This window comes from Thalassophryne amazonica, chromosome 6 (genome assembly GCF_902500255.1).
Source record: "Thalassophryne amazonica chromosome 6, fThaAma1.1, whole genome shotgun sequence".
In the NCBI taxonomy this organism is placed as follows: domain Eukaryota; kingdom Metazoa; phylum Chordata; class Actinopteri; order Batrachoidiformes; family Batrachoididae; genus Thalassophryne; species Thalassophryne amazonica.
The window spans coordinates 121224915-121247178 of NC_047108.1; the positions used below are offsets into that span (position 1 = coordinate 121224915).

General features: G+C 41.8%; 1 protein-coding gene across 3 annotated transcripts in view; it reads right to left on the minus strand.

The window, feature by feature from the left end:
- rerea (arginine-glutamic acid dipeptide (RE) repeats a) overlaps nucleotides 1–22264 on the minus strand; it is a 353076-nt gene that overhangs the window by 92115 nt on the left and 238697 nt on the right. For all 3 annotated transcript variants that reach the window (XM_034173287.1, XM_034173289.1, XM_034173286.1), the window contains exon 4: nucleotides 6774–6879. In XM_034173287.1, the coding sequence (XP_034029178.1) occupies nucleotides 6774–6879 (106 nt within the window). The remainder of the gene's footprint in view (nucleotides 1–6773; nucleotides 6880–22264) is intronic.

The following is a 22264-nucleotide window of genomic DNA, read 5'->3' on the forward strand; positions in this document are numbered from 1 at the left end:
GTGATGAGTAGAAAGATGTCCTAGCTTCACGAAGGGCTTTCTTATAGAGCAACAAACTCTTTTTCCAGGCTAAGTGAAGATCTTCTAAATTAGTGAGACGCCATTTCCTCTCCAACTTACGGGTTATCTGCTTTAAGCTACGAGTTTGTGAGTTATACCACGGAGTCAGACACTTCTGATTTAAAGCTCTCTTTTTCAGAGGAGCTACAGCATCCAAAGTTGTCTTCAATGAGGATGTAAAACTATTGACAAGATACTCTAACTCCCTTACAGAGTTTAGGTAGCTACTCTGCTCTGTGTTGGTATATGACATTAGAGAACATAAAGAAGGAATCATATCCTTAAACCTAGTTACAGCGCTTTCTGAAAGACTTCTAGTGTAATGAAACTTATTCCCCACTGCAGGGTAGTCCATCAGGGTAAATGTAAATGTTATTAAAAAATGATCAGACAAAAGGGAGTTTTCAGGGAATACTGTTAAGTCTTCTATTTCCATACCATAAGTCAGAACAAGATCTAAAATATGATTAAAGTGGTGGGTGGACTCATTTACTTTTTGAGCAAAGCCGATAGAGTCTAATAATAGATTAAATGCAGTGTTGAGGCTGTCATTCTCAGCATCTGTGTGGATGTTAAAATCGCCCACTATAATTATCTTGTCTGAGCTAAGCACTAAGTCAGACAAAAGGTCTGAAAATTCACAGAGAAACTCACAGTAACGACCAGGTGGACGATAGATAATAACAAATAAAACTGGTTTTTGGGACTTCCAATTTGGATGGACAAGACTAAGAGACAAGCTTTCAAATGAATTAAAGCTCTGTCTAGGTTTTTGATTAATTAATAAGCTGGAATGGAAGATTGCTGCTAATCCTCCGCCCCGGCCCGTGCTACGAGCATTCTGACAGTTAGTGTGACTCGGGGGTGTTGACTCATTTAAACTAACATATTCATCCTGCTGTAACCAAGTTTCTGTTAGGCAGAATAAATCAATACGTTGATCAATTATTATATCATTTACCAACAGGGACTTAGAAGAAAGAGACCTAATGTTTAATAGACCACATTTAACTGTTTTAGTCTGTGGTGCAATTGAAGGTGCTATATTATTTTTTCTTTTGGAATTTTTATGCTTAAATAGATTTTTGCTAGTTATTGGTGGTCTGGGAGCAGGCACCGTCTCTACGGGGATGGGGTAATAGGGGGATGGCAGGGGGAGAGAAGCTGCAGAGAGGTGTATAAGACCACAGCTCTGCCTCCTGGTCCCAACGCTAGACAGTCACAGTTTGGAGGATCCCAAAAAATTGGCCAGATTTCTAGAAATGAGAGCTGCTCCCTCTAAAGTGGGATGGATGCCGTCTCTCCTAACAAGACCAGGTTTTCCCCAGAAGCTTTGCCAATTATCAATGAAGCCCACCTCATTTTTTGGACACCACTCAGACAGCCAGCAATTCAAGGAGAACATGCGGCTAAACATGTCACTCCCGGTCTGATTGGGGAGGGGCCCAGAGAAAACAACAGAGTCCGACATTGTTTTTGCAAAGTTACACACCGATTCAATGTTAATTTTAGTGACCTCCGATTGGCGTAACCGAGTGTCATTACTGCCGACGTGAATTACAATCTTACCAAATTTACGCTTAGCCTTAGCCAGCAATTTCAAATGTCCTTCGATGTCGCCTGCTCTGGCCCCCGGAAGACAATTGACAATGGTTGCTGGTGTCGCTAACTTCACATTTCTCAAAACAGAGTCGCCAATAACCAGAGTTCGATCCTCGGCGAGTGTATCGTCGAGTGGGGAAAAACGGTTAGAGATGTGAACGGGTTGACGGTGTACACGGGGCTTCTGTTTAGGGCTACGCTTCCTCCTCACAGTCACCCAGTCAGCCTGCCTTCCCGACTGCACGGGGTCTGCCAGGGGGGAACTAACGGCGGCTAAGCTACCTTGGTCCGCACCGACTACAGGGGCCTGGCTAGCTGTAGAATTTTCCACGGTGCGGAGCCGAGCCTCCAATTCGCCCAGCCTGGCCTCCAAAGCTACGAATAAGCTGCACTTATTACATGTACCGTTACTGCTAAAAGAGGCCGAGGAATAACTAAACATTTCACACCCAGAGCAGAAAAGCACGGGAGAGACAGGAGAAGCCGCCATGCTAAAACGGCTAAGAGCTAGTAGCTACGCTAAGCTAGCGGATTCCCAAACAGGGAATCCGACACTAGACAGGCTGTGGAGCAGCACAGGTAACGCACGACAACAGTGCTAAAATAAATAAAAATCCACTAGACAGGCTGTGGAGCAGCACAGGTAACGCACAACAACAGTGCTAAAAAATAAAATAAAATAAAAATAAAAATCCACTGGACAGGCTGTGGAGCAGCACAGGCAACGCACGACAACAGTGCTAAAACAAAATAAAAATCCACTAGACAGGCTGTGGAGCAGCACAGGTAACGCACGACAACAGTGCTAAAATAAAATAAAAATCCACTAGACAGGCTGTGGAGCAGCACAGGTAACGCACAACAACAGTGCTAAAAATAAAAATAAAAATCCACTGGACAGGCTGTGGAGCAGCACAGGCAACGCACGACAACAGTGCTAAAACAAAATAAAAATCCACTAGACAGGCTGTGGAGCAGCACAGGTAACGCACGACAACAGTGCTAAAACAAAATAGAAATCCACTAGACAGGCTGTGGAGCAGCACAGGTAACGCACAACAACAGTGCTAAAACAAAATAGAAATCCACTAGACAGGCTGTGGAGCAGCACAGGTAACGCACAACAACAGTGCTAAAACAAAATAAAATCCACTAGACAGGCTGTGGAGCAGCACAGGTAACGCACGACAACAGTGCTAAAACAAAATAAAAATCCACTAGCCAGGCTGTGGAGCAGCACAGGTAACGCACAACAACAGTGCTAAAACAAAATAAAAATCCACTGGACAGGCTGTGGAGCAGCACAGGTAACGCACAACAACAGTGCTAAAAAATAAAATAAAAATAAAAATCCACTGGACAGGCTGTGGAGCAGCACAGGCAACGCACGACAACAGTGCTAAAACAAAATAAAAATCCACTAGACAGGCTGTGGAGCAGCACAGGTAACGCACGACAACAGCGCTAAATAAAAATCCACTGGACAGGCTGTGGAGCAGCACAGGTAACGCACGACAACAGCGCCCAAAAAAATAAAATAAAAATCAAAATCCACTGGACAGGCTGTGGAGCAGCACAGGTAACGCACGACAACAGTGGTAAAAAATAAAATAAAAATCCACTGGACAGGCTGTGGAGCAGCACAGGTAACGCACGACAACAGTGCTAAAAAATAAAATAAAAATCCACTGGACAGGCTGTGGAGCAGCACAGGTAACGCACGACAACAGTGCTAAAAAAATAAATAAATAAATAAATAAAATAAAATAATAAAATAAAAATCCACTGGACAGGCTGCGGAGCAGCACAGGTAACACACGACAACAGTGGTAAAAAATAAAATAAAAATCCACTAGACAGGCTGTGGAGCAGCACAGGTAACACACGACAACAGTGCCAAAAAAAATAAAATCAAAATCAAAATCCACTGGACAGGCTGTGGAGCAGCACAGGCAACGCACGACAACAGTGCTAAAACAAAATAAAAATCCACTAGACAGGCTGTGGAGCAGCACAGGTAACGCACGACAACAGTGCTAAAATAAAATAAAAATCCACTAGACAGGCTGTGGAGCAGCACAGGTAACGCACAACAACAGTGCTAAAAAATAAAATAAAATAAAAATAAAAATCCACTGGACAGGCTGTGGAGCAGCACAGGTAACGCACAACAACAGTGCTAAAAAATAAAATAAAATAAAAATAAAAATCCACTGGACAGGCTGTGGAGCAGCACAGGCAACGCACGACAACAGTGCTAAAACAAAATAAAAATCCACTAGACAGGCTGTGGAGCAGCACAGGTAACGCACGACAACAGCGCTAAATAAAAATCCACTGGACAGGCTGTGGAGCAGCACAGGTAACGCACGACAACAGTGCTAAAAAATAAAATAAAAATCCACTGGACAGGCTGTGGAGCAGCACAGGTAACGCACGACAACAGTGCTAAAAAAAAAATAAAAAAATAAAAAAATAAAATAAAATAATAAAATAAAAATCCACTGGACAGGCTGCGGAGCAGCACAGGTAACACACGACAACAGTGGTAAAAAATAAAATAAAAATCCACTGGACAGGCTGTGGAGCAGCACAGGTAACACACGACAACAGTGCCAAAAAACAAAACAAAAATCCACTGAACAGGCTGTGGAGCAGCACAGGTAACACACGACAACAGTGCCAAAAAACAAAAACAAAAATCATATACATATACAACCCCTGGCAAAAATTATGGAATCACCGGCCTCGGAGGATGTTCATTCAGTTGTTTAATTTTGTAGAAAAAAAGCAGATCACAGACATGACACAAAACTAAAGTCATTTCAAATGGCAACTTTCTGGCTTTAAGAAACACTATAAGAAATCAGGAAAAAAATAAATTGTGGCAGTCAGTAACAGTTACTTTTTTAGACCAAGCAGAGGGAAAAAATATGGAATCATGAAAAACAAAAGAAAGCTCCAACACATCACTAGTATTTTGTTGCACCACCTCTGGCTTTTATAACAGCTTGCAGTCTATGAGGCATGGACTTAATGAGTGACAAACAGTACTCTTCATCAATCTGGCTCCAACTTTCTCTGATTGCTGTTGCCAGATCAGGTTTGCAGGTTGGAGCCTTGTCATGGACCATTTTCTTCAACTTCCACCAAAGATTTTCAATTGGATTAAGATCCGGACTATTTGCAGGCCATGACATTGACCCTATGTGTCTTTTTGCAAGGAATGTTTTCACAGTTTTTGCTCTATGGCAAGATGCATTATCATCTTGAAAAATGATTTCATCATCCCCAAACATCCTTTCAATTGATGGGATAATAAAAGTGTCCAAAATATCAACGTAAACTTGTGCATTTATTGATGATGTGATGACAGCCATCTCCCCAGTGCCTTTACCTGACATGCAGCCCCATATCATCAATGACTGTGGAAATTTACATGTTTTCTTCAGGCAGTCATCTTTATAAATCTCATTGGAACGGCATCAAACAAAAGTTCCACCATCATCACCTTGCCCAATGCAGATTCGAGATTCATCACTGAATATGACTTTCATCCAGTCATCCACAGTCCACAATTGCTTTTTCTTAGCCCATTGTAACCTTGTTTTTTTCTGTTTAGGTGTTAATGATGGCTTTCGTTTAGCTTTTCTGTATGTAAATCCCATTTCCTTTAGGCGGTTTCTTACAGTTCGGTCACAGACGATGACTCCAGTTTCCTCCCATTCGTTCCTCATTTGTTTTGTTGTGCATTTTCGATTTTTGAGACATACTGCTTTAAGTTTTCTGTCTTGGTGCTTTGATGTCTTCCTTGGCCTACCAGTATGTTTGCCTTTAACAACCTTCCCATGTTGTTTGTATTTGGTCCAGAATTTAGACACAGCTGACTGTAAACAACCAACATCTTTTGCAACATTGCGTGATGATTTACCCTCTTTTAAGAGTTTGATAATCCTCTCCTTTGTTTCAATTGACATCTCTCGTGTTGGAGCCATGATTCATGTCAGTCCACTTGGTGCAACAGCTCTCCAAGGTGTGATTACTCCTTTTTAGATGCAGACTAACAAGCAGATCTGATTTGATGCAGGTGTTAGTTTTGGGGATGAAAATTTACAGGGTGATTCCATAATGTATTCCTCAGAATTGAGTGAGTCCATATTTTTTTCCCTCTGCTTGGTCTAAAAAAGTAACCCTTACTGACTGCCACAATTTTTTTTTCCTGATTACTTATAGTGTTTCTTAAAGCCAGAAAGGTGCCATTTGAAATGATTTTAGTTTTGTGTCATGTCTGTGATCTGCTTTTTTTCTACAAAATTAAACAACTGATATATATATATATATATATATATATATATATATATATACACATATATATACACATACACACACACACACATACATACATATATAAACACATACGTTCCTATAAGCAACAGAGATTTACTCAATGTTCTTGAAATGGAGGAATACCTCCACCTGGTGGACATTTACCATTAATACATGTACAAGAGAATTTTGCCAGAATTTCGCCAAGAGCTCTAAAACACACACACACACACACACACACACACACACACACACACACACACACACACACACACACACACACACACACACACACACACACAGTCAAAAGTTAGGACACACTTTCTCAAACCTTTGGAGTAGCGTGTATATAATATGAACTAATTTGTGTGCAATTTCTAGCAAAATTATTGTGTGAAACCCAAATAAATAATCAATAACTGTTAATTAGGAGCACTCCAGGCCAATGCAAGTTCTCTCTGTGACATTTACATCATCAGGGTTTGAAATTCAGTGGCAAAGAAAACAGCCTGAGTGTTTGTGTGCCCGCAGATGAGTAAGTGTCAGAGTGTGATGAATCCAGTGATGGTGCTGAATGCGTCTTTCTCAGGAGCCACATGACACTGAGGGTTATCAACACTCGACGGTTCTGCTGTCTGGTCAGACGGGGTGTTACTGAGGGAACAACACAGACGCACGGGATCGGATCCGCCGTCTGGGGCTCCGTTTGACATGCAGCTCACAGATGGCAGGTGTGGGTGTGGAGTGCTGAGCTACAGAGCACGTGCAGATGCAGGAAGTCTCACCGTTCTCGTTGTTGCGATCCTGTACCAGGTGCTGGTAGACGGAGTCGGGCACCTCTGACTGGCGGTAGTACCATTTCACATTCATCAGCAGATGGTCGCGTTTACTCTGCAAAGAGGAGAGCCAGAGTCCGTGAGCAGGACAAGAGGGAGAAGGATTACAAAAATATCCTGCGCTAATATAAACAGACATTATTCTGTTTGATGACCACGTCACAAACTGGCCCCTTGGCAGACGGTGCGCCGTGCAGATGCACTGTTTACGACTCAGAGGAGCTGATGCCAAAAAGCACACAGAGAAACCAAGTCAATTAAAAAGGGATTGCTGAGCATTTAGGGCCTTAATAAAGTAAACAGTGGGATGGCTGCTGCTGCAGGAACAGAGACAAGAAACGCAGCAGATGAGTGAGTGGGTCACATTCAGCTTCTGTTCTTCAGATATCCTCTGCTTTGGTTTCTATTCTCTCAGTAACTCATTTGAGGACCATCACTAAATATTTTAAGCTTTTAATGCTCACATTTTCACTCTTACTTGGACAGAGACCTCTAAATGCTCCCACCCACTGGGCATCTAGTGAGCTGCACGGTGCTGCATACTTGTAATTTTCCCATGTGTCCAGCAGGTGGCAGCACTGAGGCAGGTAGGGAGCTAAAGTACAAGGGAGCAGTCACTGAAAAAGAGGAAGGGGGGAGGGAAGAAAATGGTAGAAAGAGAGGCCAAGGCTGAGGTGAAGGATGAAAAGGGCAAAACAATGGTTTCATTTCTGTGTGATAAAATATTTATTCTGCCTTCACAAAACCTAACTGACCGTTACAGTGGTTTGAGCAGACTGCCGGGGGGCGGGGCTGAGTGTGACTGTAACACAATCCTATAGGCTGCAGCCGTCTTTAATAGAAACTCCTCTGCATTAATGAATTGTGGTCTCTGGATCTGAACCAACACCCATGAAAAAAATTAGAAAGGAATCTGTGGAATGATGGAGAGATGAACCAGTCTGGGGGGGGGGGGGGGGATATGGTGATTTAAGACAGCTTGAAGGATTTTTCCAAGTATGCAATTACATCCCTGCATGTGCACATGTGAATAAAGTAACATGAGGTCAAAACACATTTCGACTACATTGTTCTGTTACGTCAACGGAGAGGCACGTCCCCCCCCCCCCCCCCCCCCCCACACACACACATCCCCCGCCCCAAATCTTCCTCACTCCGACCCTCCACTGCAGCACCTCCACCCCTCTCCACTTTCTTCTGCTGCTCATCTCTTTCTCCAACCTCGAGCAGAAGCAGGACTGACCGAGTAAGTGAACCTGGACGTGTTAAACAGCAGCTGGCACGCGGTCGGCCAGATGCTCAGCCGTTTGCTGCTCTGGATGACTGTATGCGCGCACATTCTGTGATTCAACAGACAGCCGCGCTGATCGACTCGGACGCATTTAGATGCGCCGAGCTAAGAAATGTGTGCAATGACGTCATGCTGCGGCCCCTCCCTCACAGCACTAAGCCCACCATCGCCAGCCTCCCACAGGCACAGCTGCTACACAGACTAAACAGGCTGTCTGCCACAGCAGCACCCAGTCCAAATGTTAATCCATTAACACACAACTAACCGGCAACTGTTTTGATAACCGATAAATGATTGAGTCTTTCCTTTAATGTCCAAATTCTCTGATTTCAACAACAACAACAATAATAATAATAATTTATTCCTCTTCAACAGTAAATAAAGTATCTTTTGGTTTGTGCACAAAAGACATTTGAGGAGTTTATTTATGAGGGGTAAAGCTACATATTAAACCAAACATTATGAAATATATTAGCATGGGCACACTTTAATACAACACTGTTTTATTGTTATTTTTAGTCAGTTTTCAAATCATGGGTATCTTGATAGCTTCCCTCACTTGTCTTCTGGCAGATTCACCACACAGGTTTGTATTTCTTAAAGACTGATGTAAATGAACATATCCAGTGTGTCTGACGTGTATGTGTAACCACCCCCTGATCTGTCTAATCAAAACTGGTTGCAAAAGTGATGATTTTATGTTGTTCTAACAAATTGCACCCAAACTACTATTCATAGAAAGTAAAAAAGTAAGTCCCTTCAGCTGCTCCCTTGTTTTTGCACTCGAGGTCACCGCAGCAAATCCAAGGGGGATCTGTATGTTGAATTGGCACGCGTTTTATGCCGGATGCCCTTCATGACGCAACTCCACATTCCATGGAGAAATGTGGCAGAGGTGGAATTCGAACCGGGAACCTTCTGCACTGAAACCAAGTGCACTAACCGCTTGTCCACCACCAATGTTTAAGTATGGACACCCTGTAGCATAACTACTCCTACTAAATCGTTATTTTTTAGGAAAGTTTTCTTAATACAATCCATAGATGTTGTTGTGGGTGTCTTGGTGGCTTCCGTCACCAGTCTATTTTGTGCACAGTTAGTTTCTCAGAACTGCCTTTCAAACAGACTTAGTTTGTATTTCTTGAAGATTGACATAAATGAACATATTCGAGACTAACCATTTCAATTCTCCATATAATGTGAATTTATATCACAAAGAACATCGGGCATAAAAATGTGTGCCATAAATCAACATGCAGATCCTCTGTGGCAACACCCAAGCAACAGGGAAGAGGCCAAACAAAATCAGCATTGCAGTATTTTGCCATTGACATTTTTATTTAATCTAATCTATACTGTATGACACTGTAGAAATTCTTTTCAAAAATCTTGCATCATAAAGGAATTCTGAAAATGTGAAACCTTAATGTTAACATGTCACTGTAATAAATACTGTTTGTAATCGGTAAACGGTGCCAGTGAGCTACTTGAACATTTCATCTTCTGCCGGTAAAACCACAAAATCACAGGGAATTGGCAGAGCTGGAACACAGTCTGTGTGCCTGATGTAAACATAGATGTGCAAAAAGACAAACACATTCAAACAGGTTTTACACCTTATTCATGAACATTTGCTCTTTTTTCCCTTACACGTCACCAATCAGCAACAAGGACTACAGAAAATTGTGAGCGTTACTTCAGCTGTCATCAGCATCCTCATATTGCTACAGGATAGTCACCTCTCTCCAGAGCAGATTGCTGTTTAGAAGCTCACAGCGGTGTTAAGCCCTTTCAGGCAAAGAGGAAGGGAGCTCCAGAGAAAGACAGAGTGCAACATATGGAGCGCATAGTGGGAGTGAGGCACAGCTTTCAATTATCACAATTCTATAAACATGCAGGTTAGAAAAATGAGTAGATAACGTGAGGAGAAAATGCAGGGGATGACAGACGGCTCAGCCGCTCTGTATGAAGTGCTGCTCGTATTGTCTGGGTTTCTGTGAAGCCTGCCACAGAAAATAACAGAGAGGGAGAGAGAACATGCTATAAGGGTGAACCACAATGCTGAATTGACTAGAGACATTCCACGCTGTCTGTAAAGAGCTGAGCATAGGCGGGCCGCGCGCAGCGGCAGCCATCTTTGTCTGTCCTGCCAGAGGCTAAATATGGTCCCTGCCCTCCCTCCTCCTCCTGGGCTCCAAAACCCTGGGAATGCTGCTCACCAAGGAGAGGCCAAAAGACTTCCTAACCCACTACTGACACAGAGAGAGAGAGCGAGAGAGAGAGAGCGCAAAGGAGACCAAGACCTCATTTCCTCAAACTTAAAATGACAACTATCCTCCTCCTGTCTTATGGAAACCTTGAGGGTATAAGAACCTCCTTTATTCACGGAGAAGAAATAAATCAAGGAGTCATGCTTTGGGGGTCAGCAGAGCGGCTCCTCCACCTCCTTCCCTATGCCTCGTCTATGACAATGTGCAAACACACCAGACATCGCCTGGATTATAAAACGGCTGCTGCTCAACAGGCCGTGTGGTTTAAAGGTTCTAAAGCCTTTAAGTATACAAACTGATTTTGCATAGAATTAAAAATAAAAGTCTGCACTTTAATGATTGCTCCCAACGTGGCTGAGACAGGCTGGACATTGTTCGAGTCCTATAATTCTCCCTCTGCCGAGCTAAAGGTGGTTGGCCCCTTGGATCCACAATGGCTGTGCAGCTTTCTTTGTGTGGCTGCATGTGTGCGGTCAACGCTGGAGCCGGGCCCCTGCGTACGACCGCACCACTACAAAGACCGAGGAAAGAGTGAAATACAGAGGGCAGGCTTTCCTTTTACAAGGAAAGCTTTTAAACGGGAAAGGAAACCACTTCGGTCATGTAAAGGAGGAAATCTGCTGAGGTGTAGACTCATAAAACTGACTCAGAGTGGGATTAATTCCAGGTCTTCAATGAAACAAGTGCAAAATCAATACAGTGCTTTTCGATGCAAAACCATAGACAACACTAAGACTGATTCCCTCCGTCAAAGGACTTTGAATAGTGGTCGGCCCCAACTTTCAGCCTTAGGCTAAAAACTCCATGTGTTCACAACAGATTTTACAACGCGGTCACAAGGCTTTGACTTGAAAATAACTCCATAAAATGATGAGAAACTCTGATATTCAAAACAGTCCGAAACAGTCAAGCGTGAACAAAACATTAAGGCTGCGGAATATATGACTGGGCACTGCAATGTGAACATACATGACAGTCACAACAAAGGACCTGTGATGTCAACAGTGGTGACACAGGTAACCAAAAAGTTAGTTTCGATAACAGTTATACTTTAAGTTATACTTTATAAAGCTTAACTGATAACCCCCTAAAAATTTAGCAGAAGTTACAGATAAAAGCTAAACTGATAACTTTCAGTATTGATTTCAGTACACTAGCAGCTACTGACACAACAACGAGCCAGCGCTTCAGTGTCAGATTAGCTTTCTCACTAGGGTGGTTCAAAAAAATAAAAGTTGGAAATTCATTACTCTCACCCCTTCATTTTATGATGCTTTGGGAAAAAAGAAAGCCTGCCAAATATTTTTGTCATACATTAATATTTAGAGGTAGCACATCATAGCTGAAGGTTGTAAATATATCAGTTATTGCTGCCCGAGTGCCCGTGCAATAGGTTATCCATTATCCAGTATCTAATCACATCACTTATAAAGAGGATAGAAGTTAACCACCTGAGTGTAACTAAAGTATAATTTTATATTCAATTTAAAACTATACCTGGGTTTAAATATTTCTCACAAACAACATACTTTCAAAAATGTTATTTTAGGCTACAAGCTGAAAATTTTGCTTCAATTCGCAGCTTCTTTTCTTTCAGATCTTTGGTGATAGTGAATCTAACATGAGATAAATGTAAAAAGAGACACTTGCTGACTTAACATGCTTAACCATTAACTGGAAACTTCAGTAAAACATGTCAGCTACTAGAAGTAGAACATTTGTATACCTTATTGGTTCCACCGATTGAAATAAAGGGAAACAAATTGCCCTCAAATGGGCAAATACTCAAGGTATTTTTCTTCAAACACACTGATTTGAAGAAAACTGTCCATGATGCTGCTGTGACCTCTATAGACATGGCAATTCCTTTTTGGGAGAGAGCTAGAATCCCACTGAGGGCAAAGCAGCATCTGATCACAAAGTTAGAAAAGGTGTTCAGAAAATGGAAAACATTGAAAAAGACCAAGAATCGCAATACAGACAAGCAGAAGAAAGATGAAACAGTGTTTTGTGAATCTTTGGAGGACTTGTTTGACATGGCACATCAGGATGTCCTAACAATGATAAAGTTTGAAGATGACAGACAGTTCCTACTTGCTCAGCGAGACAAAGGTAGAGGATGCATGACAGGCATAGATAAAATACAAACTGCCAAAGAACAAAGAGCAGAAAAAAGGAAAGCTGCAGAAGCAAAATACAAAGAGAAACTGGAGGAGCCTGGACTATCTAATGTCTCACTACCTGACACTGTCTCCAGCCAGAGTGAAGAGAACACAGAAAGTCCAGATGAAGAATTTGTTATGCCAGTGCCACAAAAAGCCAGTAAAATTAAAGCTGTTGTAACACCAGGACTTGCAGCAGCATTGGATAGGACCAAAACAACAGACAGAAGTGCCACCTATATTCTGACTGAAACGGCAGCAAGTCTTGGTCATGATGCAAGCAACTTAAATATCATTATCATTGTCATGTAAAGGATGTTCTCTTATGTTACACAGCTGTATAATTGGTTCTTATGCTGATTCATACATTTTTGAATATTAAGTACTGCAAGGCATAAAGAATATTACTGTTTGGAGCTAGATCAAAATATATGTGGAAATATATAAAGCGTAGACTTATTTAAATTTATCAATAATGAAACAGTATTTCATCAATAAAATGAAAATGCAATGTTTGATTGTTACAAAATCTTCGCTACCCCAGTATGTAGGTATTGTAGGAGCATGATACATGTACGAGAAGAACTGCATCTCACAATTCATGTTTTAGTGTTAACTATTTTATGTGATATGAAAAGATTTGATTTTCCAATGTATTGCCATAATTTCTGTCCTGACATATCAATATTAAACTGACAGAAATAATTTGGAAATATCTGGAAATGACCATACTATATGACAAAGTGATTGCCAGCAAAATCTTTAAGGGCTGTGTGCTACCAGTAAAAATTATTAGAGTTTTATGAAATTGTACATGATGTGTTTTTATGTTAGATACAACAAATTTAGAGGGTGAGACTTGAAGTTTTTTGAAAAAAAAAATTTTGACCATTTTTATGGAACACCCTATTTCTCACAGCAAAACAGACCTGGTGACTGAGAAGAAGGAGGAAAAATAAAGACAATTTCTCTTTATACAACCCCTGGCAATAATTATGGAATCACCGGCCTCGGAGGATGTTCATTCAGTTGTTTAATTTTGTAGAAAAAAAGCAGATCACAGACATGACACAAAACTAAAGTCATTTCAAATGGCAACTTTCTGGCTTTAAGAAACACTATAAGAAATCAAGAAAAAAAGATTGTGGCAGTCATTAACGGTTACTTTTTTTAGACCAAGCAGAGGAAAAAAATATGGACTCACCCTGTAAATTTTCATCCCCAAAACTAACACCTGCATCAAATCACACCTGCTTGTTAGTCTGCATCTAAAAAGGAGTGATCACACCTTGGAGAGCTGTTGCACCAAGTGGACTGACATGAATCATGGCTCCAACATGAGAGATGTCAATTGAAACAAAGGAGAGGATTATCAAACTCTTAAAAGAGGGTAAATCATCACGCAATGTTGCAAAAGATGTTGGTTGTTCACAGTCAGCTGTGTCTAAACTCTGGACCAAATACAAACAAGATGGGAAGATTGTTAAAGGCAAACATACTGGTAGACCAAGGAAGACAAAGCATCAAGACAGAAAACTTAAAGCAATATGTCTCAAAAATTGAAAATGCACAACAAAACAAATGAGGAATGAATGGGAGGAAACTGGAGTCAACGTCTGTGACCGAACTGTAAGAAACCGCCTAAAGGAAATGGGATTTACATACAGAAAAGCTAAACGAAAGCCATCATTAACACTTAAACAGAAAAAAACAAGGTTACAATGGGTTAAGGAAAAGCAATCGTGGACTGTGGATGACTGGATGAAAATCATATTCAGTGATGAATCTTGAATCTGCATTGGGCAAGGTGATGATGCTGGAACTTTTGTTTGGTGCCGTTCCAATGAGATTTATAAAGATGACTGCCTGAAGAGAACATGTAAATTTCCACAGTCATTGATGATATGGGGCTGCATGTCAGGTAAAGGCACTGGGGAGATGGCTGTCATTACATCATCATCAATAAATGCACAAGTTTACGTTGATATTTTGGACACTTTTCTGATGTTTGGGGATGATGAAATCATTTTTCAAGATGATAATGCATCTTGCCGTAGAGCAAAAACTATGAAAACATTCCTTGCAAAAAGACACATAGGGTCAATGTCATGACATAGGGTCAATGTCATGACATAGGGTCAATGTCAACGAGCAGATGTGATTTGATGCAGGTGTTAGTTTTGGGGATGGAAATTTACAGGGTGATCCATAATTTATTCCTCAGAATTGAGTGAGTCCATATTTTTTTCCTCTGCTTGGTCTAAAAAAGTAACCATTACTGACTGCCACAATCTTTTTTTCTTGATTTCTTATAGTGTTTCTTAAAGCCAGAAAGTTGCCATTTGAAATTACTTTAGTTTTGTGTCATGTCTGTGATCTGCTTTTTTTCTACAAAATTAAACAACAGAATGAACATCCTCCGAGGCCGGTGATTCCATAATTTTTGCCAGGGGTTGTACAATACAGACTCACCGGCATATTATGCAAGTTATCAACAGGCATACAGTTTTAACTCATGGTTAAAATTTTAACCAAACTAATTCCAGACAAATTTAAATTAATGTCATGCCTGGCATTTTATAAAGTGAAAATATCAGATATATGTTTTAGTTTTAAAGTAATGCACTAATTTTGAAGGTTTTAATGTTTGGGACACACATGCTGCAGTGCATTATGGGTAAAGATTCACGACAGGAGAAATCCATTGAGATGCTGTGATCAGGGTACACTTTAACCGCTGCACGTGGACAACAGCATTAAACTCTTTGTATATTGTGCCTAAAACTCTGGTGAATATATTCTCTGGGCTTATAGACGTTGTTATTGTGTTTGCTTGGCTCTGGATGTCACGTTAACCATCAGTTGTCGCAACCTTCCAGCACATGGAAGTTCCTGTCAGTAGCAAATTTTCGAGGAAGGAAGTTCATGAAAATGCCACCTTGTTATGCCAACCACATTACAACAACAAAAAAACAAACAAACAAACAAAAAAAGACCTCAAAAGCACGATAACAAAAGCTAGTTGCATCTTCACAAAATGGTTTGAGTTGATGCGATTGCTCGCTGGGCAGCAGCAGCACATGTTTGTTTACTTACTTTTCCTGTGAAAGTATATCTTTATTTCCATTGTATCCAACTTATTTCATTTATTCCTGGCTCTTTCATGTTGCCTCACAGATCATCGTTTGAGCAAAAAACACAGATATTGAACTCCTACTACCAGCTTCCCACTCTACACCAGCACTTCAGGGTCAAATCATACCTCACGTCATGCTGGGTGAAAATAAAATGAGTCTTACTCGCTGTGCATTAAGCTGTCTTTTGCGATATGCTCACATCATGAAAATATGATTGACTGTGCAGCACTATTGGGGACCAGAACTGTACTGAAAATGAGCAAAGAACAACATCAAAAATGGTTGGAAAATAAAATCAGCACCTGTCATAGGGAGTTATTGCAGATACTGAGCGTAAAAAGCCATTTTACAGATTTTTTTTTTTTTCAAAAATATATATTCTAGGCAGATGTATTCCCCGACAGTATCACCCCAATCACTTTAGAATTAGGAAATAGCCCTGTTGTGTCTAATGATTTGTGGACGTTCACGCTGGATTTTACGGTCGCAAATTGAGTTTTACAGTAATGCCTCACATTCACACACATGCATGCACACTGATGTCAGGCAACGTGAAGACAAAGAAAAGTTGGGCCCTTTGTGATTTTGCAGTCTGACATGTCACTAAAGAACTTTTAAATAATAAGCTTTAAAAAAAAGTATAAAAACTGGGCTAAAACTACTGCGCTAGCTGCTGGCTCGCCTCTGCCTGCTGACAATAACACATGTGACCACTGAGATAATTTGTGTAAATAACAGATATTAGCAAAAAAGGACGTCTTTTCAGAAAATGAAACTACACAGACACCAGCAAACTGTTAAGAGCTTCTTTCGGCTAGAGCCTAAGCAAATTTACAGCAACTGCAATTTAAAAATAAGCTTTTTTTCCCCCCACAAATAAAAACTTGACTAACTGTCCAGCCCTGACCTGCAACACTCAAACCTAATGCTCCAGTTTTTGCTCTGTGCACAGTAAAACTAGAGCGCTGTGTTAAACAAAACCAGAGCCTCGTGCTCCCACACGACGGTCCCCCAGTGCACCTCATTAACAGGAAACCTCTGTTTATTTTCGCTGCTTTTCAAACAGTTACTTTTGTCGTTGCTAAATATGTTAGTGAACCCCCACCTCATCATCTGCAACCTCACTGGTCACATCAGCAGCAAGGATCTATGACTTCCTTCAGGAGATGGTGGCCAGAAAATGAGGAAGGAAAGACAAATTCCGAACACACAGACAAAGGAGATGGCTTTTGGGGGGGGGGGGGTGTCAAACACACAAGCACAGCAACAACAGCAGATCAGTGTTCGTGAGCAATGTCAGCTAGTTTGGCTGGGCTAGTGGGTCGCTGAGCTAACAGCTCAGTTAGCTGACACCCGTGGGGCGGGAAAGCACAAGTGTGGTAGTGGACCAGTTCTGGTAACAGTGTGACATTGACAAGCGGGAGGCTAAACACGGCACGGTGGGCAGACTGGGCGAATCTTTACCTCGCCTGCCACAGGGGGAGAGTAAGCACAAGCAAAGAACAAAAGGCTGATTGTGGCATTTGGAGGCAGAGATGGGATCTGGGAGGACTAATCTGCTGCTCCGACATGATAAGATTAGAGAGGGGAGGCAGGAAGAGCTGGCTGGGAAGATCACACATACAGGCAGAAAGATGATGGATATGATTGGAAGGGTTTTCCACTCTGCTTTCTCCCTTCCTCATTTTCTCCATCTCTTCCTGAGACACACAGAGATCTGCCAGCACACCAGCACTCAATAAGCACTTCCATCTGGACGACACACAATAAAAAAAAAAAAAACCTGCACACGTGTCTGCACATACACAGACGACGCATGACAGAGCTGCGGTGTGCAAGCAAACTTTGATATCTCAGTGACTGACAAAGAAGATTGTGTGTGTGTGTGTGTGGGGGGGGGGGGGGGGGGGGGGGGTGCCAGCATGCTGTGCGTGCAAACATGCACATGCATACTGCTGTACACAAGTAACAGGCTTTTTGGGTAAGTACTGTTCTTCTCCCTAACCCTGCAAAAGAGAGAGAAAGAGATGGACTGGGACACGACGTCAGAGGTAACAGAGAGCGCCTCTAAATCAGGATGTCACATCCAGCAGCAGCAGGATTCCATTTTCCAATCCTCTCCTCATGGGCTTCCCAGTGTGCACTTGGCTACTCGCAGCGAGATGATATAACCTGCTCCGCCAGGCTACGTCGCTTACGGAAACACGGAGTAGGAATACAGTGCAGCATGTGCCACTGCACAGGGGCCTGTGAATTTGTCTGAACTAATTTACATTATCGCAGTGACGAGCACTGTACACAGCGTGCATAAAAATGCACACGTTACACAGCTGATTCATTACCTTACAGTCTTGAAGCAAACCTGTCTCTGTCAGGGTTTCCCAATTGGTGAAATAGTTAAGAGCAACATATTCCAAAATGGTGTGTTTTTTAAATCAATAATAGGCTAAATCTACAATAAAGAATAACCTAATGTTTGTTGGGGTATTTCATAAGATGCTATGCAGTGATGAATGCTGGGTAAACTATACCCTGCCTCCATGTTAACCAATGACATAGCTAGATTTATGACAACGAGTGACACCAAAGACCCTGGGGAAAAAGGTCTTCGCACAAACATGACTCTAGCAGTAATAACAGAAAGGACAGAAAAGAAAGAGAAGAGAGCAAAGCTGACTAAATTAGACAGTTGCCGATTTTCCAGCACGGTCAGCAGCTGACCGACGAGTCTGGGCCCGGACCGCTCCTCTTGTTTCTGATGTTGCCGGTGACAGTGGTGTCATCTGAGATCATTTTCCAAGTTAAAAATGATCAAGATGTACCTGAGGAGCACCATGGGGCAGGAGCAGCTGAGTGGCTTAGCTATCCTCTCCACTGATAACTCAAGGGCCAGGGAGTTGGACATTTTGGATACTATAGAAGATTTTGCACAGCGCAAGGCTCACAAGATGCCCTTCCACTGAGCCAAATATTTTTCAGGGAACTTGGGGTATCTTATAATAATCTGACTGTGGTGGGTCGCCACACCCCTTTCCTGTTTGATCACCGCTGTGCGCCAGTTTCACAGGAGGTCTGTGTTTTTCAGGCACCTTGACACTTGCACAAATTTGATCCTGCACTGCCATGCAATGCATCCTGCCCCTCAGGACGCCACGCTATATAAATCATTTTGTAGCCAGAACCTGGCTGATGAAACCATTCTCTCATCGCTCCCAGAAACACAGAGAAATTATGTACAGCTGCAGGGTGTCTCGTGCACGTCGTGCAGTGGAGAATGCATTTGGAATCCTTTATATTATAAAATGTTTATTATAGATGTAACATCTCGTCATAATCTCAATTTCAAGTTCAGATGCACTGCATGCAGTGACACGCAGTGACAGTGTTTTTGAATAGGTTGCGCAATGTTCACAATTAGTTCATAAAATTAATGCTCGCCAGAACTTTTATACATTTCAATTTTTATTTTTTTGCACCCTGGCACGCAGCCACCCACAGTTTACAACAGTTTACGACAGACTTATTCACTGGCATGACAAATTGCGTGTCAGTGCGGGAATCTTTATAACTAAAGTGTCAAAAAACAAAAAAAACACAACCATAGGCTAATATCTCTCTTCCGTCTTGTCATGCTATAGGCTTCATTTTATTATCATCTCTTCTTGCGTTAAGGTTTATCATGTCAAGCTGCACTCTTGACTTTGCAAGAAAATTGATTTTGTAGTCATTTCAGCACTGCCCTGATGTCTGTTGCGACGGTGAGGTATGTTGACTGCAGACTAAGGATGTGGAGATTAATCAATACGAATCGGTACCTAGATACAAACGTGCGCGATGCGAGTGTATCGATTCATTCAATGTGCATCGATTCAATTGACTGGTGAAATTGCGATGCATGGGTCGCTACAACCTTGCATCGATTTTTTTTCCAAGGCACACTGAATGCATCATCACTGCTTTGACGGAAGCCTGAAAGCACATTTCTACCACAACAAATCTATTTCAACGGCGACAATGGTGCAAGCAGTTGTAGGAGATTTTTGATGTGGCTAAAACATTTAATCAGGTGTTTGTCATTGATGAGATTCACATACTTACTGTTGTGCACATGCGATTCAGAGCTGTGGCGTTAAATCTAGATTTTGACCGCTTAAAAAATTTCTAATACAATAACTCAAGTCATTTATTTGATTGCAAAATCCAACACACTGTTGTTGCGCCTAATAACTAGTAACATGTAGGGCCCGCTAATAATATATGTTGCACTGGGGCCCGTGCTGAGGTTACTACACCACTGGGCAAATGTATAAATAACAATACTTATTTGTGAGGAGGACCTGTGCACAGCTCGACTGCACACCTGGCAACAGGGACTGACGGCGGCTGTGTTGGATGGGGGGAAGCAGGTCCCAGCTGTGCTGGCAGGACCTTTGGGCCGTGCCCAACACAGGGGTGTCTCCCTTTCTGGCTGGCTTCGGCCTGACCTCTTTGGATACTAAATCGACACCCTCTGCTTCAACACACTGGACCCATCTGTCAGGACAGCTCTATTCTGGACTGAATGAGCTTTAGCCGTTTCAGTGTGGGTGCATTTGCTCTTGTTGCGCTGCGTGTGTGAACGCCTTTGAACGCCGAACTCCCACGCCTGCCGTGAATTTAAAGCCCCTTTTGAGAAATGAAGCAGGCTGGCATAAATCACATCACGACAAACTCAAGTTATGTCACTGTACAAATTGACAACATGCAGCAACACATCTGAGGACGTTAACAGGTCCTTCTCAGTCACTCAGGAAGGAACGAGGAATGATGGCAGTGAATGGGGGGGAATTGAGTCATGTGGAGCTCACAGATGAAGCTAATTAAGACTTGAGGGCTGAGGGCCACCGCTGGTAGATCGTACTGCCAAACACAGGCGCACTTTACACATTGGAGTGTCACGAGTACTGCACATGACGGCCACATCTGATGTCTGGCTCAAGTGAAGCTTTGATTCACTCTAAACATATAAATGCTTCAGATGGCACGATAACACTTTTTCATATCTGATGCACCACCGATACTGGAACCTTCAGTATCTGCTAATACAAATGCAAATGTGATACAGTTTTCCCTCTTAAAACAACTAATAGCTTGTCTGGATGTACTTTGCTAAATTGGCCATCAAACAAAGCATTTTTTTGTTTGAAATGAAAACCATGTTTTTTTATTTCAGACATCCCTTCCAGTAATCTTGGCCAATATCGGACTGAAGATATTTCGAAACAGTGCATCCGTTGATTCACTAGGAGAACAAATTAATGATAGAAATGGAATGATTGCCCTTCTTTAGACAGTTGAGCAGTGAATCAACACAGACTCTGGGGTTGACAAGTCAAACACAATCCGGGAAGCGCAAAGCTTGGGATCAACCGATTATCACCGTGAACGATTATTGGCCCTGTTAATTTTTAATTTAACTACAAATAAAAGAAATTAAAGCATGCTCTACTGCTGGTGCACCTGCCTGTCTCTGCCTGTAGTCACCAGTGTACAGTCCAGAACATTGTCCTGCTCACAGCCCTATTTGATTGGTTACATGTTTTCTGTCCCGCAGATGGACACAGAGGAATGTGTTTGCAAACTGGAGCAGCTCTGGTGTGCATATGGAGTTGTGCTTCAAAGGTAAGGCAGCAGATGTTGCTCAAGTTGCAATAAACATCAGAATCCTCTATGCTGAAGCTGCAAAAACACAATAACCTTAGGGCTTATTTCCACGATGACAAGCATGTAGAGTTTCACCAGTTTCAGTGAAAATGCTTCCATTAATGCAATGTTTTGCAGCAATATACACATATAACAATATTAAGGTGTTACTAGAGTTTACTGGTAATGCATTTATATGCAATGCATTTTATTGGTAAGTGCATTTTTAGTAATGTTCAATTTAATTCCAATTCAGTTTATTTATATAGCTCCAAATCACAACATAAGTCACCCCAAGAGTACAAGGGAACCCCCCCCCCAGCTAGCACAAATGCAACAGTGGTAAAGAAAAACTCCCTCAAGCTTTTTTTTTTTTTTTTTTTTTTTTGGACTGTAGGAAGAAACCTCAAGCAGACCAGACTCAGAGGGGTGACCATCTGCTGTGGCCATCGTACCAATAACAACAACAACAACAACAAATAAAAGTACAACAAATAATTTTCAAAAAATGCAAGACAGATATGATAGAAATAGGGGTCCAGGTAATTATCATGTCCAGTGGTCACAATGACCATCATGTTGGTATCGATGCAACTGTGACTTACTCTAGCCATCATGTGGTAACCTTAACATTACTCACCTATATAATTTGCTGTTTTGTGGGTAGGGTTGGGTATCGAGAACCGATTCTTTTTGAGAATCGTTAAGAAATGATTCGATCCACCGACATCAATAGCCTTTTTGCTTAACGATTCCCTTATTGGTCCTTCAGAGCGGGCGATGTTTTTGAGGGTGTTTGTTGGGAAAATGAACATTTCTCTATGTTGTTTTCAGGTCCTGCAGCGGGTCAGTAATCAACCGCCTTTGTAACGGCTCTGCTTTGAAGTTTGAACCAACA